The sequence below is a fragment of the Chamaea fasciata genome, unplaced genomic scaffold (genome assembly GCF_029207755.1).
Source record: "Chamaea fasciata isolate MVZ Bird 193981 ecotype frontalis unplaced genomic scaffold, bChaFas1.0.hap1 SCAF_4, whole genome shotgun sequence".
NCBI lineage: Eukaryota > Metazoa > Chordata > Aves > Passeriformes > Sylviidae > Chamaea > Chamaea fasciata.
The window spans coordinates 1,431,828-1,454,544 of NW_027094089.1; the positions used below are offsets into that span (position 1 = coordinate 1,431,828).

Sequence of the window (22,717 nt, forward strand, 5' to 3'; positions counted from 1 at the left end):
TTTGTGAACTGTTTCAAACTGATGCAAATTTGACTTTTTGGAGCACCTGATAAATGAGTCTCCTTATTGGCTTTTCTTTTTTTTTTCTTTTGGGATCTACAGGCTTTGTAGAGTTGACTTTTTGAAAGTATTGAGTTCATATATGGCTGGTTTGCATTTTACTGTGTGTGCAAATAGCGCTTAATCTATTCACTAGGAGTAGCAACCATTACTATTTAGTCCATATTAATTTTTTATTTATTGAAGTTCAGCCCTGAGTTAAATTAGAAACTGCTGTGTAAAGGGAGGTAAGAAACCAATGCTGGTTTTAATTCCTTAAAAACAAACAACCAAAGGACCTTGAGATTGTTGTTCAGCCTTGAGTCTTCCTTGTTGGCTGAGCTCATCCCTGCTGCTGTTTGATGACCTGTAGCAGATCACATTATCTTAGAACGTTGTGGGTTGCAAAGACCTTAAAGATCACCCTGTTTGTGGTCAGGGACACCTTCCACTGTCCCAGGTTGCCCCAAGCCCTGTCCAGCCAGGCCTTGGACACTGCCAGGGACATGGAGACTTCCAGCTGCACACAGCTTCTCTGGGCACCCCGTGTCAGGGACTCACCTCCTCGCAGGCAGGAATTTCTCCTGATAATGCCAGCTGATGACTCCTAATCTTCCTAACAGATGCCAGCCGTTACTTCATCTTGCTCTTGTTCCGGCTTACCGTTTTGCTTGCCAAAGTACTTCTGTGAGGGAAAGATGAGTTGGGGGTACCAAGATGTTTTCATCGTTCTGAACATAGCTTTTTGTTGTTATGAGAAGTCCATAATGGGCGAGAGTGAAGGGCTGTCGAGCTCTGTAGCCTGCCTGACAGTTGGTGGAGAAGAGTGGATGAAAGAGGACAAATATTCCAGTAGAAAAATCCATATTCTTGTCAGCCTGTGCACGCTGCCCTCAGTGACCACGTAATGCATGTATTTTTCTGTTTGATCTCTACTTCTAGTTGGGCAAAAGTAGGTGTGTGGTAAAGACACATGAGGGAAATTTGGGAGACAGTCTCAGCTCCCACTTCTGGACCTTGTACCTTGTTGTCGAGAGAGGGACAACCTTGTTGTAAAGCATTTTTGCTTTTTTTAAAATTGCATTATTCATGCCTTGGAAGTCAAAATCAAAACCTTACAGACACCGGAGACATGACTGCTGCGAAATCAAGCAGCTCCTTTAGAATGCTGCATTTGTTGGTGATGAAAGGTATTTATGAGCTAAACTTCATACAAATGCCTTTTGAGGGTTGTAACTAACTCTGTGCTCACAGAGACTTTAAAAATTAGTCTGATACTTATCAAGGTGGTTTTCAGAGCTGCAGACAGAGGCATAATAATAAGTAAATTACTTGGAATTGAAGTTTTGCACCAATTCAGGAGGCAACAGTACTTTCTAGGAAGATTCTAATACATTAGTTAATCACAATATCTGGCCTTGACTTTTTTTCTCCTGTGTTTAGCTGTAGTGTTTTTGTGGAGCTCTTTGAGTCTGCAGTTCCATGCATTTTTATTATGAAAAATTTGGTATGAAAAATCCTGCTGTGTATCCTGCCTTTGTGCTTATCTAAGGAATGGTCCTTGGAGAAGGATAACTGATGAATGGAGGAGGGAATTGTGTTGAGGTTTATTAACCTGGATATCTGTGTTACGGGCAGTGGTCCCACAAAGAATTGTCCCAGCATGGTGTGAAGGACGTGAGTTTGTGGCTGGAAAGGAGAACTTTGCAAGGGGAAAGACAACAAAAGCCTCTGCACTGCTGCTTTGGAAATAGAAATCAGCCACCAAGATATTGCTTATGCCATAAACTCTACTTATAGTACACTTAATTATTAAAAATACCAAAACCAAACTTAAGAGATATATAAAGAAATAATTTTCCTTTCTGCTTTTCCCCAGTTCTCTACATTTCTGTGGGAATAAATAAATTTACTTTTTGCTATTCTGGTTCCTTGCAGAGTACCACTGTATGTTCATTTTCCTCTTCACATGCACTGAACACATGCACTTTCCAAAATCTTGATCCCGCTTCTTTGTTTATATTTACATTTCCTTTACAGCCAAAATGCTTTATGTGTTTTGGAGAAGAATCTATTAGTTGGAAATCCTCTTTATTCCGAAATCTTCCTCTTTGTGAAATTATCTGTATCTTCTGGAGCAGACACCAGATTTAACTTGGTTTTGCTGCACCCCACCATAAGCATCTCCAGCTTGGTTTTAACTGATTATTTTGTCTCCACAGCACTAGATGGTGCTGATGACAGTATCTCTGAAATCTGAGTCTTCAAAGATACCCACGGTTGCAGAAATAGTGCTGCTGTTTCCTACCAAGGACCAGCTTGCAGATCCAGTTATTGATCTGAGCAAAAATTTCAGTCTGTGGATGCAGTAACAGAAAACGGGAAGGGGGAGAATGCGGAAAGCTACCAATATGTCTTAATTTCTGTGTTGCTTCTTCCCCTTTTAACATGGAATGTTCTAGCGGTTTCGACTAACAGCTGTGAGTTGCTGTAACTAATTCCTCATGACTGTGAGGAGTGTTGGAAAAGCCTTTTCCTGAGGCTCTTGACTGGCAGTGGGGTGAGAAGGAATCTGGTCCTCCAAAGAATCCACTCCTATCATCTGTGAAGGATATAATATCAATGATACATTACAAGTTAAAACAATTGAGGGGACTTCTCCCGGTGCTGATCGTCGTTTCATGAGGTAGAAGAGCCTTGCAAGCGCACGCCTTCAAACACTGATCCAGTTCCAAGAAATGGAGGATGTCCAGAATATAATACTGAGGCGGATTTTGCCACTTGTACGTGAATTGTTTTCACGGCATCACAGAATGTTTTGGGTTGGAAGGGACCTTAAAGCTCATCCCATTCCACCCCCTGCCATGGGCAGGGACACCTTCCACTATCCCCAGGTTGTCCAATCTGCCCTGGGACACTTCCAGGGATCCAGGGGCAGCCACAGCTGCTCTGGGCACCCTGTGCCAGGGCCTCCCCTATAACCCTTGTGGTGTGTGTGGGTCAAGCTGCCCTTTCCCCCTCTAAAACACACATAGTCATCCTAGGAAAACCTGATAGGAGTCCTGTAATCCTCCAAAAAGAAGTAAAGTCCAAATTATATTTTCAAACACAGAAAACCTAAAAACGTCTAACAGCTAACGAGAGCAAATGGCCTCAGGTTGCTCCAGAGTAGGTTTAGAATGGATATTAGGGAAAAATTCTCCGTGGAAGGGGTTGTTCTTCCACAGGCTGCCCAGGGCAGTGGTGCAGTCCCCATCCCTGGAGGGATGTCGAAGCTGTGTGGACGTGGCACCTGGGGACAGGGGTCAGCGGTGGCCTGGGTTGTGCTGGGGACAGGGTTGGACTCGATGGTCCTAGAAGCTCTTCCAAGATGGGGATGGGTTTATCTGTGAATTGACAGCCGTGTTTGAGCTATCCAGGGCTTTAGAGGAGTATCTCACTCCTTGCTGCTACTGAGAATTAGCTGGTGGCCTTTGCCTGCTGCTGCTGCTTCCACCATTGTCCTTGTAAATCAGGTTACACCATCCTCTGTGAGTGTCACTGGCCCGCTTTTTTTTCCAGAATGCAAGAAAAATGTGTTTATTTCTCTGTATGTGTATGGACCTCTGATTTAACAGATTATTTATAAAGCTAAGGTAATCCTTTTTTCATTGACTTAGGCTAAAATAAATTTGAAAATAATATATACTAGTAAAATGCAATAACTTGGCCTCAAAATACCCAAAGCTTTTGTCATATACTCAGATTTCTCCTGGCTAAGCAACAGGTTATTAGAATGGATTATATATGAGATATTTAGGTGTATATTACAGTGTATTGCATGAGGTGCTGCACTTAAAAATTGCATTCTAGTGAACACAAACTATTTATGAACTAAAATTGCATGTATGCCATTCCTTCTGTGACAGTTTGACTTTTATGAATTTAATCATGAGCATAAAATGTTCTTCAGGTCATATATCGTATAGAATATTTCTGATTCAAACTCTGCTGTTACTTACCCTGACGTTAAATAAATAAATAAATAGTACAACTGTTGTGCATTGCATTCTAAAAATTTTGTGTCTGTAATAGGATTTCTTTCCTTACTGAACAATCTTAACTGTTTCATGACATTGTTCTGAAGTTATTTTAATTTTTTCCCCCCACAGTCTATTTTCCCTGCTGTCTAAAAAACACAACAAAGTGCTGGAGCAAGCCACGCAGTCCTTGAGAGGTTCCCTGGGTTCAAACGACTCTCCACTTCCTGATTATGTGAGTATCAAAATGGATGTTGTAATGGGTGCTTCAAAATTCAAGTCTTGCATCCCTAAATCTGCAAAGAATTCTCAGAGTGTGGCAGCTGAGCAACCACCGACATCAAAATACAGGAACCTGTATGAATGATGTCATGTCTGAAACGTCTCTGAAAAACAAGAATTACACTTGGAAATGGCAGAACAAAACCACAGCTATGCAGAGGGAAGAGACTTACTGTCAGCTCGTGCTTTTCAGGCCATTTGTAATTCAGGATATTTAAATCACTCAGTTGAAAACTGTGGCAGTTTTAAGAACTGGGCTTTAGCATCCGCAGAATCTTAAAATGCCTGAAAACGATTGAAAACAATTCCCAGTGAGCCTCTGGCGGAGAACTGGAGTCATGGGGCAAATTAGTATGTTCTGAATACGTGGATACTTGCAGTTCCCTTCAGTTTGCTGAGCCAATGCCCACAAGTAGGCAACAATTTTGTATTTAATTGCACAGCTTGTTGGGAAATCTTTGCTTTGGGTGGAAGAAGGAGACGTCTTGAGAGGACTTGAATAATATCTTTGTGCAGCTGAAGTATCTTTGGTCTGTACTCATTTGAACCCTCGCTGCAGTATTGTGTGGAGGAGAGAAAATCAGTTGCTCAGGATTTTTGAGGATGAAAATGTATCAACTGTTTTATTTTCGTGGCTGATGTATGATCCAGAGTGTGCCTGCCTGAGACTTTACATATCCTCTTACTCTAGCATTAAATATAAAAATACCTAAAAAAGATAATTTGGTATAATAGTTTAATGACTTAAATAGGGAAACAACATGTCTGTAAAACACACTGGCATGTGATAACGTACATATGAAGATACATATTTGAGGTTGTGTAGGAACAGAATGATTGAAAAATCTTTGGACTTCTTTTAAACTTGCTGGATGTATGCTGCAGTTAAGGAAAGGCCCAGGGAAGGGCTTTCAGTACGAAGTTGTCCCCTTACATGCACAGGCAGCTGAACAATGCAGCTGATAGAGCTGGGAAAGCTCCCTGGAATACAGCCAAGAGGCTTAGATACTCCAGTGACTTTTTTCTCTTTTTACTGTTGCTATGATGGAAGAAGGAAAAGAGAGCACTTGGAAAGATTGGTGTAGGGGTGAGTAAAATAAGTTCATGGCCCGTATTTTGAAACAGTAAGTTAAACTATTAAGCATGGCTTGCAGTTCCTTTCTTTTTCCTCTCCAAATTGCTCGTGTTACAGCTCAGTCAGAAACATAGGCAGTTGACTAAAAAGAGTTGAGGCCAGATTTCATCACTTCAGCATATTCTACTTCTGAAAGCCTGTGTTTGTGTTGAGTGTAAGAACAAGGAGGAGTGTAGGAGCTGAGGGGACTGGAATGTCTGAAGTCCTGATGTGTGTCCCACCTCTGTATCCCAGCCTGGAGCAAAGGAAAGGCGTGATTCTAATATTGTCTGCTCTGCACAGGTTTCTTCATTAAGAGGTGGAGGTTTGCCTAATAAGCAGTTCTCTTTGCAGGTTCTGTTCAGACCAAATATGTATTTTAAAAATGCAATTCTCACCATTTTTTCATTCCCTTTAATTTAGAAATTATTCATTTTCTTACTGTGCTCTGTAATCCAAAGGGGAATGTGAATGGAACCCAAGTCCAAGGGTTAAATCATACATGAATTTATTCTAGGTGCTGCTTAAGATACTGTCCTAAATTCTGGGCGTTCGAACAGTAGTACTCTTTATATTCTAGTAAGTTTTTGACCCAGTAGACAGTCCCTAAGCTTATACTCACTGATGGTGGTAGGAATATACTGAGTTCTGCCTTTACTGTGTTTCTTAATGTTCTTTTTGTGAGTATCTGCTGCAGTCTGCCATCAGATCTGTGATGTACCAGCAGAGCTGGGAACTGGAGTAAAGAACTGACCCCATTGGCCTTGATAGATACTGTTCTTGCTTTTCTGGTTTTTCTGTTTTTAAAAGAGGAAAGAGCAAGTTGTTTCATTTTTTGAGGCTGGACTGGTGTCCAGGTCCCTTCCCAATAAACTCTTGTCGGTGTGATGGGATTCAGGAGCAGGATGGAGAAGGCAGCAGGACAGAGTCAACCACGCCCTGTCATTATTTCCTCAAAGACACTGTCCTCTGTTAGACTAATTCTCATGCAGAGTAGTTTACTTGTTGTTTCATAAGCCATAATATTATTCATTGCTCTTGTAGCAGCGTCGATGTGTTTTGAAATACTACACTTTGATCCAGCTGGAAATGGGAAGAGTCCACTTAGGTTTACCTTTCTTGCTTTCTTCCATTCAATGAAAGCATATTTTCCAGTGTTTTTAGCAAGTAAGAAAACTGGTAATAACATAATTGAGAATTTTGCTTCTTTCAGTTCAGATCAAGACATATTACTTAAGTAAACGTATCAATATTTTTTTTTTTTGGTCTTCTGATTACAGCCTAATGTGATTTATCAAATCAGAGGTACTTAACAGCATAACTAGTGGCATGCTAACTTCTCTTGGGAAGTAGCACATCAGATGTGTTGTTGGAGCTGCCATCTACCCCAAAAATTTCTTTTTAAGGAACTCATAGTATTCTTTATGATTTTTGAGTGCTTCTCCTGCTTGTTAAACTACAGCTGATAACAAGAGGTTCTCATTAACTCTTTCCAGGGAAAGAGTGGATGGAGAAGAGAGTAAATTATGATTTTTGGCAAGTTTATGTCATTTTCTTGCTGATGAAAGGAAAAAAAAAACCAGTTTCCTTAATGCAAAAATTGAGGAAATTAAAAATCAAATGTAGGTGTAGTATTCGATTCAAGTAGTTCAGCAGACATCATCACTTGAGTCTTACCTCCTAAATTTGGGATTTAAAACGAAAATTGTTCTAGCCAGATAAAGCTTAAATGTGTTAGGAAAAATTCTAAAAATAATCCCACTTAGTGGCAATATATTCAGTTTTTTAATACATAGCATTGTCATTTAAGCAGCACTTCAGCGGTGGGTGAAATTTGGGATAGAAACCTTGTAGTGTAACATCGAACTTTTCATATTAATAGATACGTTGATCAATATGTGGAGAGCTTTAATCCTCTGTCCAAAATCTGTTGAGTTTTGGGGTTATTTAGTATGGAAATAAAAGTATGTTGGCAATTCAAGGGGAAAAATGTAAAAACCACAAATGTAGTGAGCTCTGTGTGTGCATGTATATGTATAAAAATGTATGTTTTAGTATAAAATTATATATAAAAAGCCCGCAGTAGCAAAGCCTGGCGGTACTGTGAGAGTTCCCAATCAGAGCTGACTTTTCCTGACTCCTTCCCAATCCAGTAAATTTACCCACTGTGCAAAGCTGGCTCTCATGGAGGGCTGGAATTCTGCAAATGTTGATGAGTTTTTCTCTCATCTTGATAACCAGAATTAAACTTTGCATCTGGATGACGAGATTTCTGTATTATTTTCTTTTCCCCCTCAGTTTGTGCTCCATAATGGGCTAAATGAATTCTAATATTTAGATTCTTCTTTGATTTTTCCCTGATTTATATGGTAAATAGAAAGCAGCTGTCTGTTTAACCATCTAACTCTTGAAACTCCTAGGCCCCTCAAGCGTCATCTGGAAGTAATGTAGCTTGTAAAACAAAGCTAAGAAGAAAAAGCAATGTTTGTTTTATGTGGGATGAATGACTTCAGTTGGGGTCCCTCTAATTTGGCCATTATGGGGGTTATTAAAAACCAGTATTACAAAAGTGGTTTCAACAAAAAAGAAATTGGGGGGGGGTGGGGGGTGGGAGCTTATATCTTGTTATTACATTTGATTACATTCAAAGCTCCAAGTACTTCATAAATAGTCCTTCGTTTGAGTTCCCCCAAGAGAGAACCAGCCCAGTCTCCCCCCTGCACATCAATGGATGAAAAAAGGTTCCCCTACGTCATTTACTTCCTAAGAAGAAATTGTCTGTTATAATTAAGAGCTTTTTTTGTTAAGAGCCGTGTTTATCTTAGAAACTTGAAATTGCTGAAGAGTAGGTAAAATCAGGTCCACGGACTGCAGTATTTGCTGTCTTTTAAATATAATGAAACAGATCTTAAATATGTTAATGTTCTGGATTCAGTTACGTGCAGAGAAGTTAATTTTTAATCCAATATGTAGCAGGCAAGAATTTCATTCACTATTGATGTGAACAATTTGACCTTTGAATAAATATTGCGGTGTTTCGGGGGTTAGAACGAGATGATCTCTGAGCCTTTCCAGCCTAAATCATTCTAGGATTACACGATTCTATGAATTATAGGGCCATTTGGAGTGGACAAGACCTCTTGGTTCACCGGGTCCTGAAATGTGTGCTTGCATATCTAATATGATATCACGTGTCCTGCAGCTCTATCTGATTTTTTAAAATTATCTGAAGAACAGTTTAATGCAGAGCTCTTCCATCACATAGAAGTGTTCTTCTATAAACGTGTGTTATCACGAAGAAATGGGAAGTCTTCCCCACAATCATATGATGACTCCAGTAATGATGCAGAAATTAAATTAAGCCTACTTCCAAATAAACTGGTCTGCCATAATAGAGTTAGTGTGATGCAATTAATGTTGTTCAGCTGGTAGTCAGTGGTAACTGCTAAGAACGCACAAAATATGTAGAACTGGATACGCTGTTGGCAGAATGAGAAGCTTTTGCCAAATTAAATCAAGGCTTCTGACTGAGATGTGTCCTTATTTGTCAAATACTGGGGTGAGGAAAAAAGCTAAGGTAGTTTTGTTTTGTTGTTTTGTTGGGGTTTTTTTTTGTCATAATCTTTCTTTAAAATTCCGAAACCACCTACTTAGCACCCAAAGCACTGCCTCGTCTCTTCAGTGGTTTTTTTTTTTGTCTCTTTTTTTCTTTCATTTCAAAATGTCACCAAGAAACCCAGTAAGTTTTTTTTTCTTAGTGCCTTAGCCTCGCATCATTAATGGTCTAAAAAACTTCATTTTTGTGTGTGAATTTTTAGATTCTCGTGTTGTCTGGAGGAATAAACTTAAGATGTGATTATACAAGAAATTTTTTATTAGGGTGTTGTTTACTGAAAGCATATGGTGAAGCAGTGTAGTACTGGGTGGGTTTTGTATGGTATGTGGATTCTAGCTGTTTGAGTTGCACTTAATAGGAGAGTCACCTTGTTTTGCCCTATAATACCTTCTTTTTCATTACTCTGACTTGATGGCTGATGAAGTAACATATTCAATATCAGGTTATTCTTGGGTTTGCCTGTCTCCCGTATTGAGCAGAGGGCCTATAAATACTTTTTCTAAATATTAGTCATACCCTCCTCCAGTTGAATTATATTTTATAGAATATTACTCCTACCTAATCCCCCTATTTTTATATCACAAAAAATAGCTATTTCAGAATAGACTGAAATAACCAACCTAACCCAAATCCTAAAGCAAGCTTTTCTATTGAGTAATAGCTGAATTCTGCAGTTCTGCCTGAATTCGTAATCAGTTCTTTCCTTTAAATTAATTGAAACTTTAATGAGAAAATGCTGCATAAATTATCCTTAAACAGAAGAACTATCCTGAAGTTCTATGAAAAAGCTGTGGGTGAAGTTCAGTCTGTTTAAACTTCTGTATATTACTATGAAGTACTAATAGTTATTTGCAGCTGGTTTTTGCATTATTGTGTCTTTACAAACGCGTTGCTCGTGGTTGAAAGATTTGTAGACAAATACATTGAAGAACATCAAGATGATGTTCTTCAAAAAGTGGTGATCTTTCATCACCCAGGACTTCTACAGAAGTCTTATTGGTGTCTGGTATTTGTGTTACATAGGTGGTGTTAAGCCTTATTTCACTTTAAAATTCTCATTATTTTGGAAAATAAGGATGAAAATTCATTTGTTTGAAAGAACATTTACTGTGGTAGTAGCATCTTATGAACATCTGATTGAAAATGTTTCATTATTCAGGTTTATGAGGCAGGAGAACAAATAAGTAACAGAAATTCTGACATTAGCAGCGCAAGCACCTGCTAAAGTAATTTCAAAATTCCTTGTTTTGCTTGTTAGAAACATTTGAAGTAAACCAAACATGAACATGATTTTTTACTTACTCTTTAATAGTTCTAGAGCTTTAGGACATTGTCATTACTTTGCAGTAGAGGGTATAAATTAAGGCATTTTTTCAAATTCTGTACTCAAAACCCATGTTGTTTGAGAAGACTGCTTAAACAAGTGTCCTTAGAAGAGAAGACGATTAAACTCAAGAAGTTTTAAGGGCTTGTCTTATAAATGGATGAGATCTTGGGGTTCGTTTGCACCTCCCTAAGTTAAACAGGAGAATTTTGTATGCTGATTTTTCTCCTGCACATCTAATTGGGTTGCATCTGAGAAAACTGTCAGCCTGGGAGCGGTGGGATTTTAGAAAGGTCTTAGGTGTAGCTGTAGGTAGAAAATGTTATGCATTTTTAAGATAAAGCCCTCATAAGCCTCTCTATGAAACTGTTTGTTACTGCCGTGTAAGCCAACATTTGTTTTATTCACACTAATGGTAAGTATTGAAGTGTTTGGGTGAAAAAGGAACACTACTGATCCCCAGAGCACCCTCTGTGCTGATTTGGTCATTAGATGCTTTTCCTGCTGCCTTTTTCATATGAGTGGGCTGTTCAGGGTTTCTCAGAAACCAATTATTCACCTGGATGGTTCGTCTCGGTCAGACGTCCACAGACAAACAGAACAACCTAATGCAGTAGCTCTCCAAAGAGTAGGATTTATTTTTATAACAGCAATCTATTTCAACAATGCATTAAAACAATTTTCTGGTGTTCCTAACGCCGGGTTTTGATTGAAAAATGTAACGCTTAAAAACCATAAGTATGTGACCATATGTTATAAACATCCCAGTAATTGTTTTTTTTTTAAACATGCAGCCATATAAAGTAGAGGAAATGGATGAGGAAGAAAGTATGTACCAAACCTTTTAGGCTGTTTGGTACTAAATACCTAACTGGAATTGGAATTTCTGTGTGCTGCTTTTTCTCTATGAGATATTGGCTGAACATGTTGTACCTTCCATTTCCAGTTTCTCCTCTTCATATTTTACAGGGACATTTACAGGCAAACCGGTGAGGGTTTTGTACATTTTTGGTTGTTGTTTAAAAAAAAAAAGTCATCCATTTCTATCAAAGGGTACTAAGAAGTTATTAAAAGAGTAAACAAAGATCTTTAGGTTCCTTCATTGCAGATATCTGTGACTTGGCACTGGAAAGACAAAGAGAACAACAGAAATTAGGGTAAACCAAGACCCAGTGATTTTGAGAAACATGCAGTAAGAGGAAGACGGTGTGCTTCACGTTGGATAAAATAATGGAAGAAGTTATTCACCTGTGCAGATGCAGCTCAAATTTGTCTGAACTGAAACATCCACACCTCAAATGCTGTGTCCAGTTCTGGGCCCCTCAGGACAAGGACACCGAGGGGCTGGAGCGTGTCCAGGGCAGGGAAGGGAGCTGGGGAAGGGGCTGGAGCCCCAGGAGAGGCTGAGGGAGCTGGGAAAGGGGCTGAGCCTGGAGAAAAGGAGGCTCAGGGGGGACCTGGTGGCTCTGCACAGCTCCCTGACAGGAGGGGACAGCCGGGGGGGTCGGGCTCTGCTCCCAGGGAACAGGGACGGGAGGAGAGGGAACGGCCTCAGGCTGGGCCAGGGGAGGCTCAGGTTGGATATTGGGCAAAACTCCTCCATGGAAAGGGCTTGTCCAGCCCCGGCACAGCTGCCCAGGGCAGGGGTGAGTCCCCATCCCTGGAAGGGTTTAAAACTCGTGTGGATGTGGCCATTGGGGACATGGGTCATTGGTGGCCTGGGCAGTGCCACATTTATTCCAGGCTGTGTCCACGTTACTGAAGCAAGTAAATCTCATCAATTTACAGTTTTTCTTCTTGGAGAGGTCTTGTCCCCCTGAGCAGCATTTCACAGTGTCATGCTGAGGGCAATTCTCCCACTGATGGCTGTTGTTAATATTACCTGTAATGTTACGCAACTGCTGCTGATTGGCAGTGTGGGTGGCCAGGAGACTGAATGATGGGATGGAGGAATGGAGAGTATTTTAAAGGGAATGAGTCAACCATATTAAAAAGGCAGTCTTCGTACGAAGTGAATAAGAAAAAGGTTTGGAGAAGAAAAATTATTAATATAGAGAGAAATTCAAAACCAAAACTGGGTTTTGAGAAAGGGTTGGCTCCTCTCTGCGTCTCATATGAAGTATCACATGGGGCAAAATGAGCCACTTACTGAAAACTGATTTCCTCATCACCTGGCCTGAAAACAGCATTAAAGAAATGTAGAAGGTAGAATTTACATTTTGTTTATCGCCATTGACAGGAGCGGATTCTTGTTCTCTGTGAAATATCTTTCTGAAAAACCTCGCAGAAAATCCAGAGAATGTATTTAGAAGAAACAGAAATTTATAAGAGTCTGTTACTCATTTTTATTGAATTGTATAGACGCCCTAATGTTTTTCACAGGTGTAATTGAAAAGATAAACTTTTAATTCCCTTTCATGTAATCGGCTGTTTCTCCTAATTTTCTCATTTCTTTGTTGATTAGGAACTAAATGAATTAGTGGAATAAAATTGAATATTTCATATACTAAATCAGCTTTTATAAATAGGAATTCTTCCACAGACTTGGTTAATTATAGAAACAATAACCCAGAGTTTGGACAAAAAGTAGCAATTCTTAACAATCTCTGAGTTCGAGGCAGAGAGCTAGGGGTGTTCAGCCCGGGGAAGAGAAGGCTCTGGGGAGACAAGCCTCTAACACATTGCCATTGTTTAATCCTCCTGTATTTGTTATCCCCAGCACTTTTGGAAGATGTCTGATTGCCTTCACTTCTCTGAAACAAAGTTGAGACACATAAGATACCTTTTTTTTTTTTTCCTTTTTTTTTTTTTCCTTTTTTTCCAGTTGCCCTTCAGATATGTAACTGGAATGTGGTGGAGCTCTTCCAGAGCTGCTCTTGTTCATATTCAGGCTGGAGCCCGAGCTGTGTGAGCTGTGGCTCCCTACTGAATGACAAATTCTCCAAAGACACTGTGTTCCGATGCATTTTTTGGTTGCTGTCAAGCTGGTACGGTGTGTACAGAGCCTGCTCCACTCCAGCATTTGTGTGTGTGCTAACCCAAACCCTTGACCTCAAAGATAATGTCGGCTAGTAACAAAAAACAGCCATCCTGTTCCAGAGAAAACAAGATGTATTGTAACATTGCAGGTTCAATTTGCCTTATTCACTGCAATAGGACTAATTATCTGAAGTGTGTCTGTTCTCCCCAGATAAACTGAGGAGAAAATGGATGTTGCAGTTCCCAAAAGCAGGTGTCTCATCTACTCACCAGCAGATAATTTGTAGCACTCGCAGAGAAATCAGATGCTCGCTCAGTGCAGCCGACAAAAAAAGGTTATCTGAAAAAATAATGACAAGTTTTCCCATTCCAACACTAATCTTCTTTGATTTTGATAAATTGAGTCAATAGGAAGAGTCATGTTGCATTCCCATGGGAAAAAAAAATGCCTCATGGAATTTTTCTGATACATAAAATTATTCTTCTGCCATAAATTAGCCATCTTAACATGTGGTAGGTTAATTAAAGTTTATTAGAAAACTCACTGTAAATTACAGGTAACCAGTTATAACCATAAGCAGGATTTTGGTGAGGAAGAGTTGAGGGACTCTGGGATGGATGTACAACATATCCAGGTGTTTCACTGTCTTTCAGCAGTAATCTCTCATCCTGTCCCTGTCTGTCGCTGCTGTGCTTTATGAAGCAGGCAACAAGAAATTAACTTTGGTCCCAAAATAGACAAGACTTCATAAATACTCCAGGAAATTTTATTTAGTTGTATAATTCAGCTTTTACATATTTCTATCAAAGAGCATTTTGCCTCAAAATTTGAGAAAATACCATCTGTTGCTCATAGTTCATTTTGGAACAAGTGCCTGTGTACGTAGACTTCTGCAGTTATTTTCTGTGAGTTTTGGGTTTTCCACATCTCAGTTAAAGGTTCATTTTTTGGCATTCAGGCTGCAGCTGCTCCCTGCTTCCAGAACATTCAGCAGAGCAGTGGTCAGCAGCTTCTGTGTTTATCAGAACTGATGCAGTGTCTTTGTGTCCAAGTGTCTTTCAAAAATAAGATGGAATGTAGTGAAAAGAGATTTAATCTAGAAGTTATCCCATTTATTTGGTTGTTTTGCTGTCAGCTCTCAGAAGGCTGTTTCTCATCTCCTTACAATTTCCATTTTATTCAGCTTGGGAGAGCAGTTCTTGAAATTTTGTCATAGAGGCTTTTTGGGCCCAGGTTAATAGAATTAATGATACTTTTACTGGCAGGTAAGATAAGAGGAAAACAAAACCACTTTCTTATATTTTCTAATATTTTAGAAGAACTTATCTCCTTTATACTGAAATAACTTCAAAGCTCCATAATGTGATTTTTCTGATAGGCTTCACACATCTTTGTTAAGCTATTCCCTTTAATTTTCAAAATATTTAACACCGCTGAAAGAATGAATACAGTATGTGTGCTGAGTGGTGTCATAAAGAATTACTTCTTTAACCATGCTGCTATCTTTTAATGTATCATAAGAAATAAAAGCATTTTCCATGGTTTATCTTCAGCTCTGGTATAAGATAATGGCTGTAAAGCAGTTTATTCCTGCTCACAGCAGTTTGGGAATTTCCTACCATAACCCCTTGTCAACTCTCTGCTCTCTGGAACCTGACATTTTTTATCATGCGCTGCTGCTATTTAATCCTGAACCATTATAAAAACTTCATGTGTGCACGCTGTAACCTCCTATATGAACAGTAACAGGTTTAATCAACCTTTTTTGTAATTACTGTTTTTAAACAGGCCTAATATTGTCATGAGGCGGTCAAGAGGGGTTTTTCTCTGTTTTGTGGTGGTTTTCCGTTGTTGTGTTACCCATCTCAGTTTCTGTTTGCAGTGATTTTTGGCGTTTGAGCAGAGCAGGAGTCTTGCTCTGTGGAAGCAGGGGCAGGGTGTGGCCTTAGCAGTAGCACCATTCCCTTGCCTCCTTGGCATTCCCCAAATCGTAGTGGGGGATTCGTCTGCTCTGCCAGCCCCTTCTGTCTTTCTTACGCTGCTCACAGAAATTTCAATAGCGATTTTCACCCCAAGGGTTGCAGAATCTTTTGGCTGCTGGGTAGAGAGGAGCCCTGACTTTTCCCACTGACATCCTGTGCGTCATCAGGACCGGAAAATCTTCTGCTTGGATAGTATGGGAATTATGGAAACTCCGTTCAGTCTTTGTTTGTATTGAGGATTTGGATTATACAGTCTTGTGTGTGAAGCTTTTTCTCTTAGATAGGGTCAGAATTATTCAGATTGGTACTTTTCAGTGCGAGAGAACAGTTGTTCCAAGGCATTGATAGTTTGCTGTGTCATAACAGTGATGCTGAACCACAGGACCTGACTGGTGAGGAACCAGATGAGAACTTATGAATTCAGCTTCTGTGAAGTTGACTGCCTTAGTCAGTGTATATTCAGTTTGTTTTGATACCTTCTCAATTAAAATTGCTTAGACGCTGAAGGTGGGTTTGCAAAGCCGTAGAAATGTAGCATCATTTGCTTTGAAAAAGCCCTCTCGAGTCTGGCTTGGAAAAGTCATAGAGCCCAACCATTCCCCCCGCACTGCGGAGGCTATCACTAACCCATGTCCCCAAGTGCCACGTCCACGTGGCTTTTAAATCCCTCCAGGGGTGGGGACTTCACTCTGGGCAGCTGTGCCAGGGCTGGACAAGCCCTTTCCATGGAGGAATTTTGCCCAAAATCCAACCTGACCCTCCCCTGGCCCAGCCTGAGGCCGTTCCCTCTCCTCCTGTCCCTGTTCCCTGGGAGCACAGCCCGACCCTCCCGGCTGTCCCCTCCTGTCAGGGAGCTGTGCAGAGCCACCAGGTCCCCCCTGAGCCTCCTTTTCTCCAGGCTCAGCCCCTTTCCCAGCTCCCTCAGCCTCTCCTGGGGCTCCAGCCCCTTCCCCAGCTCCCTTCCCTGCCCTGGACACGCTCCAGCCCCTCGGTGTCTCTCTTGTCCTGAGGGGCCCAGACCTGACTGCAGGATTGGTGTAATCTGTAATTACTGCGTGATTTTCTCAAGTGACAGCAGGTGGTTCACAGGAAATACCCTAATTGTTGTATATAGACTTTTTGCAAAGAGTGACACAATTGGTACTGCTCAGCATAATATCAGTGATGAAGGAAATATTTGGTAATATAGTCAGAGATGATGCTGGGGTGATAGGGTACTGGTGGATAAATTGCATTCCTGCGACTGCAGTGTATTGTGTGTAGCAAAGTTTGGGAGGTGTGAAGGAAAAACATGAAGAAAACTGTTTGGTTTAAACTGCTAATTGGTGTTTTTTTTGTGGCCATTTGCAAGATGTAATGTTTTGCCATCTTATTCTTCATGATAAAAATATGCGTTTCTGTACTTCAGTAAACATCACATAGGATAAAAAGAATAAGAGCCCATTCCAAAGAAGCATTAAAATAAGTAAAGGTGCTTAAATCTGGAGTTAACTATGAACTGAAACACAAAAATTGATATCTGTGTAGCAACTGTATCTTCCTACAAAATTGTTGAGTTGATTCCTTTTTGGAGAACCACTTACTTACTTCCGAGGAGGGTCATCAGAAATCATCTCTGAGATATACCTGAGGATTTGCACATTTCATTAGGTACTATTTACATTGCTGTTAACAACTACTGTCAGGTTTAATGCATAAATTACAAACTTTGTCTTGTGTAAGACCTGGGTTGCTCATGATGGGAGCCTACAAGAAAGCGGAAGGGGACTTCTTAGAAGAGAATGGAGGGGCAGGACACAGGGAATGGCTTCCCAGTGCCAGAGGGCAGGAACAGATGGGATCTGGGGAAGGAATTGGTGGCTGTGAGGGTGGGGAGGCCCTGGCACAGGGTGCCCAGAGCAGCTGTGGCTGCCCCTGCATCCCTGGCAGTGTCCAAGGCCAGGCTGGATGGGGCTTGGATTAACCTGGGATAGTGGAAGGTGTCCCTGCTCATGGCAGGGCGGGTGGAACAAGGTGGTCTCTCTCCCTTCCAACCCAAACCATCCTGTGATGGTTATCATTCCACGATAATTATCAAAGTTTCAGTTCTTGTAGCACTTATTGCTGTGCAACTTCTCCAAACAGTTTTGCTGGTGACATTTTCTAGCTAAGCAGATTGTGCAGGGCCGGAATCAGAAACTTTTTCACTTGAGGTATGTCTTTAAAGTCCTTGAACTCTCCTCGAGGTAGATTGGTTCTCTTAATTAAAGCCTGTATCATGATGATCTATTTACCTTTGTATGGTGGAGTTGGGGTTGCGTACGGGACTTGTTCTTTCTTGTTCTACCAGTCAAACTAAACAAAATCTTCCCATACCTCCAGGGAATACTGCTTAGTTTCATGGAGAAACAGAGAAATCTTCATCTCCTTACAGCAAGAAAACAGCAAGAAAACGTCATTAGTATTTCAAGCACAATATGACTAGATGGAAATTCACAGTTTTAATTTTCTTAGTAGAAATGTGGTCATCTTCTAGTAGCGTTTGCTTCCCAGGTTTTGTGGGATCTTGGACAACGATTTGGTTCAGTTTTGCTAAATACTGTTTGCATTTTGTTGTCAGTGTTGCGTGTGGTTTGGAAATACTGTCTTGGGAGCGTTTGAGCTCCCAGCTGGTGAGTGTCAGATACCTTGGACATTGTGGTGGATCCCCCTATGCTGGGGATTCTTGGTGGGCTTAGACCAGCCTCTGAAGCTTGACCTTGAGTAGATGTCTTCCAGAGTAATTTACTTTTTCTAAGCTAGTTGGGGTGAAAATCAGTTTGTTTGATTTGATTCGTGGGGAGGCTTGGACCAACCTGGTGTAGTAGAAGGTTTCCCTGCCAATAAACCTTTCAAACCAAACTATTTTGGGATTCTGTGATTCTGGGAATTGCAAAATCCTCGGTAAACAGATAAAAAGGACCCAGGACTATGAGAGTGAGGTATCACTAAGTATCAGTAGAGCACTGAGGGAATCTGAGCAATTTTATAGTAATTTTTTATTGATTCTGGGGCCTGACTTTGAAGGAGGTGAAGGATAAGTTAGAATACTTTGAAGTGAAGAGCTTTAGGATTGGAATTTCAAAGACAGGAAGGGCGTAGATGGAAGAAGAGATGAAGGTGAAGGAGTGACCAGGAGATGAGCTCTAGGTCAGCTGGATAATAAACACAATATGGTGAAGTCGTCTAAGGAGTACCAGTGAAGCATCTGCACCTTCCCTGGGTTATGTTCATGTCCTCAGAAACGGCTCATTATTTCCTGGGCCAGTACAAGCTGGGAAAACAGAATTTTGGGGCATGAGAGCAGCTGGGCTTGCTGCCTTGGGCAGGTGTCCTGTGTTGTGTTTTCTGTGCTCCTGGGCCTTTCCCTCTGGGACGGGACACACTATGGCATTTCCTCTGGTATAGCCTTGTCGTGGCCTGTGGTGGGTGTTGGCACTGGGATAGGGGCTGGAAATGCCATGTTCCTCATGGAAATGTGTTCCTGCATGGGCTGGCTCAGCGTGGCTGGAAACCTGCACTCTCAGCTTGCCAGTCACTCGGGAGGGCAGAGGAGGAGTGTCGGGATGGACAGTTTATTTAGCAAAGTGTCTGGCAACAAACTTTGCGCTGGTGTGACAGCTCTGCTGTCATTTCTGAGCGGTGATCAGAGATGCCAGGGTTAATTCTTGAGGTTATGGTCACAATAGGCCCTGCATTTTTTCACGTGATACCTACTTTACCAAAAGTTGTCTGAGCTTGACATAGAACAGCCATAGAGCATTGCCAGTAAAAGAGATAAAGATAAGGTTCTGGTCACCAAAAGCTTGGCTTTGAAGTTGCTTTGCTCACTGAGGGTAAGAACAGCTTTCTTGTGAGCTTCCTTCATTCCTCTCCGTTCTTCCACTCCTTTGGCAGAGTGAGTTTATTTTGTTGAAGGTTTTATTTTCTGCTGAAAGTGCAGGAAATTCAGACAGCTCTCTTGGAAGCTCCCCAAAGCTAATACAAACAAGATACATATGCTTCTCTTAAACTAACTAAAAATAAAGTAAATTATTTGAAAATATTTAACTATAGATATTCCCCTATAAAGACAAAAGGGAAATTTACATCACTACAATTGTGGATGCTGATAAATTATGTTATCAAGGTGTAATTCTCTGGAGTGTCTACTGTCTATTCCTCACAAAAGACTGAGGAGTACCACCCTGAAATCTGGAATAGCTGCATTGCAGACAGAAGTAGTAACTACTGAATGTCCAAAAGCATAATTCATTGAAGTGTTCTTTAGCGTGTACAAAGCCAGATGAAAAAAAAAATGTGATGTAAGATCAACTGAAACTGTCTGTTCAACTGTACTTTATGTGGCTGCAACTTATGGATCTGGAACAGTTTACCAAATTTTTCCTGCCGGTTTCTCCCTAGTAAAAAAAAAAAAAAAAATTGCAGAACTTGTCTGTTTGGGGTTAATTTGGCATTCTTAGTCCTTTTGATATCTGTTAATTGTGAAGGGTATGTATGCTTTTTTTTTTCTTCCATTGCTGACAAAATTGCCTTTATAGTCATATCTGCGTCACGAAGGAAGTAGTTGTTTATGACTATAATTTTTTATAATTTATGTTCGCAAATTGTTGAATCTCACTGAAAATATTACAGATGAAGAGCTACAGTGAGTCATCATGGACAGGGGCTCAGCATGGGGAGCAGCCGTAATTACAGTTGCCTGTGCAACCTCCACCCTCACCTTTTCTCTGTTCCTGCATCTGTACGGGGCCTTCAGCCTCACCTCTGAAGATGATGGGTGGTCTCACATTGTGGATGCAGCAACACAAACGTGGTGCAGCCCTCCCTGACATTGCAGTACCTAAAGAGGCTCCAAGAGAGCTGGAGGGGGACTGGGGACAAGGCATGGAGTGGGAATGGCTTCCCAGTGCCAGGGCCAGATGAGATATTGGGAAGGAATTGTTCCCTGTGAGGGTGGGGAGGCCCTGGTACAGGGTGCCCAGAGCAGCTGTGGCTGCCCCTGCATCCCTGGCAGTGTCCAAGGCCAAGCTGGATGGGGACTGGAACAACCTGGGATAGTGGAAGGTGTCCCTGCCCATGGCAGGGGGTGGCACAGGATGAGCTTTAAGGTCCCTTCCCACCCAAACCATCCCGGGATTTTCTGAGTTGGAAAGAGAGGCGAAGGGAACTGATGTCCTTAAGGGGTCACTCAGAACTAGCAAAGAGAGTGGTGAGTCCAGGGTGGTTTTCCTTCTGTGAATTGTGGAGTTCCTGGGAAGGAAATTATTACATCATGTCCAGCTATTTCAAGGAGCTGCTTCACAGCTTTTGCACACTGTGTGCACTCCGGGCTCCGCTGGAGAGGGACCAGCAGTGTTGGTCAGAATGAGCTAAAGCCACCAAGCTTTGACACAAAGCAACTTGCACTTTTAAAAATTCAAATGTCAAAGCATTTTATTACTGGCAGCAGGCTCCCAGTCACTAAAAGCCATTCATTGTCATAAGCAGTTAAGATTAGAATTGTGTTTGGACATGTTTTTTTTTTGTCAGCCTGCATTTCCATCAAGTGTTTCTTTTGCAATTATATGTGACATTTCCACTTCATTTAGTCAGGTTTCTTTGAATTAAGGCTTCAGCACAGTGTGTTGTCCTGTTGTTTTCTTTTACCCTATTTACATTGTGCAGTTGTAGCATACTCCCTTACCAATTCCTGCTCAGGTTTTGCTTTTTTTAGGCAGATAAGCTTCTTCCTGCTTATTGTGCTAACTATATAATTAGCAGTTATTTAGCTGAAAGTATAATTTAGCTGGAAAATTGCTGTGATGTGAATGCACAGTGAGAAATGTGGGGGTGTTTTAGTATACACAAGTGACCTGGGTGTCTGTACCTACTGTCATATGGTGCATAACACCATTCATATGGACCTTGCCATAAAGAAAAAGTTGCTCGGTTAGATCTCCAATTTTTAAAAGAGTTAGAAAGTAGACCTCTTTAGGCTTACAATTATTCATTGCCTTGGCTTGAGGTTTATTGTACATCCACATAAAAGGGAGGAGAACCAAATCATTGCATTTAAGTGAATTTCAGCTTACAATAAAAAAAATACATAGTCGTGTCCGTCATACATAGTATGAAGTATGTAATTATCATGTGGACATGATATAAGACTTAAGTTTGTTCACTGGTGCTTCTTAGAATCATGGAATAGAATCCCTGGATGGTTCGAGTTGGAAGGAACCCTAGAGCTGATCTTGTCCCACCCCTGCCATGGGCAGGAACACCTTCCACTATCCCAGGGTCCCTGTCCGACCTGGTCTTGGACACTTCCATGGAGGGAGCAACCACAGCTTCTCTGAGAAACCTGGGCCAGCTGAGTCTGCAGCATATCTTCCCAGATAATGATAATGATAATTATCATTATCTTCCCAGATAATGATAACGATCAAAAATGCAAAATATCATTAAGAAATCTGTCACCATCTGTGCTGTTCAATACCTTGGGTACCAGTCTGGACCAAGGCAGTGCTTGACTTCCAGCCTGGACTCAGGACTGAAGGTCAAAAATTGGGCTAATCAAGAAGCTAATCTCACCGTGGAAGAGAAACTCATGCCCACCTTTGCTTATTGATGCCATTTCATAGCATCACTAGTCACCAAAATTCTGATTTTTCAACCAGAAAAATTTTCCATGTAAACTAACTTTGGAGGAAAGAAAACAGAAAGCTGAATAATTTGGTCTCTGTTTATATCAGACTGTACGAACCACAAGGGATGGTTATGCAACGTCAAGCTGAATTACACAAGACGTGCCTCCCTTTATCTCCTCAGAACTGGTAACATTTGGAGGGTGGAGATTTGCATTCATTCATGATAGAACTTTTTAAATCAGTTTTTTTTATAGTCACAATAATTAAAATAAATTCAGTATCAAATTGAATTAAAAGGGTGAGCACTGAGAATGTTCCATTGTGAGAACCAGGAGACGGGGCACCATAAATTAAATGGGTTTTTGGTGACACTGAGTTTTTGCATCCTCTGCTGACAGTGATTTTTTGTTTTTTGGTTTTTTTTTTTTTTTTTTTTTTTTGATGGGTAAATATGTCTGTAAGGAACTGAACTGTGAGCAGATGCCTGGGGTTTTGTGGTTAAGCTGCTTGACTTCTCCTGATATTTAAAAGCCATATACTTTTCAAATGGTTTTACACATCAGGATGTAAGTATTGAGTTCTGTGGAAGTGTTTGCCCAGGAGGGGATACCATGCTAATTATTAATTGTATTGCAGTAAAGAAAGAAACAATCTTCCAGGATGGTCAGATCCAGGAACATCCAACTCTGCCCATCGTTTTCCTTAGCTTTGAAC

General features: G+C 40.9%; 1 protein-coding gene across 3 annotated transcripts in view; it reads left to right on the forward strand.

Moving 5' to 3' along the window:
• Window positions 1-22,717, forward strand: part of DYM (dymeclin) — a 210,797-nt gene that overhangs the window by 140,040 nt on the left and 48,040 nt on the right. For all 3 annotated transcript variants that reach the window (XM_066180700.1, XM_066180703.1, XM_066180704.1), the window contains one exon: window positions 4,191-4,293. In XM_066180700.1, the coding sequence (XP_066036797.1) occupies window positions 4,191-4,293 (103 nt within the window). The remainder of the gene's footprint in view (window positions 1-4,190; window positions 4,294-22,717) is intronic.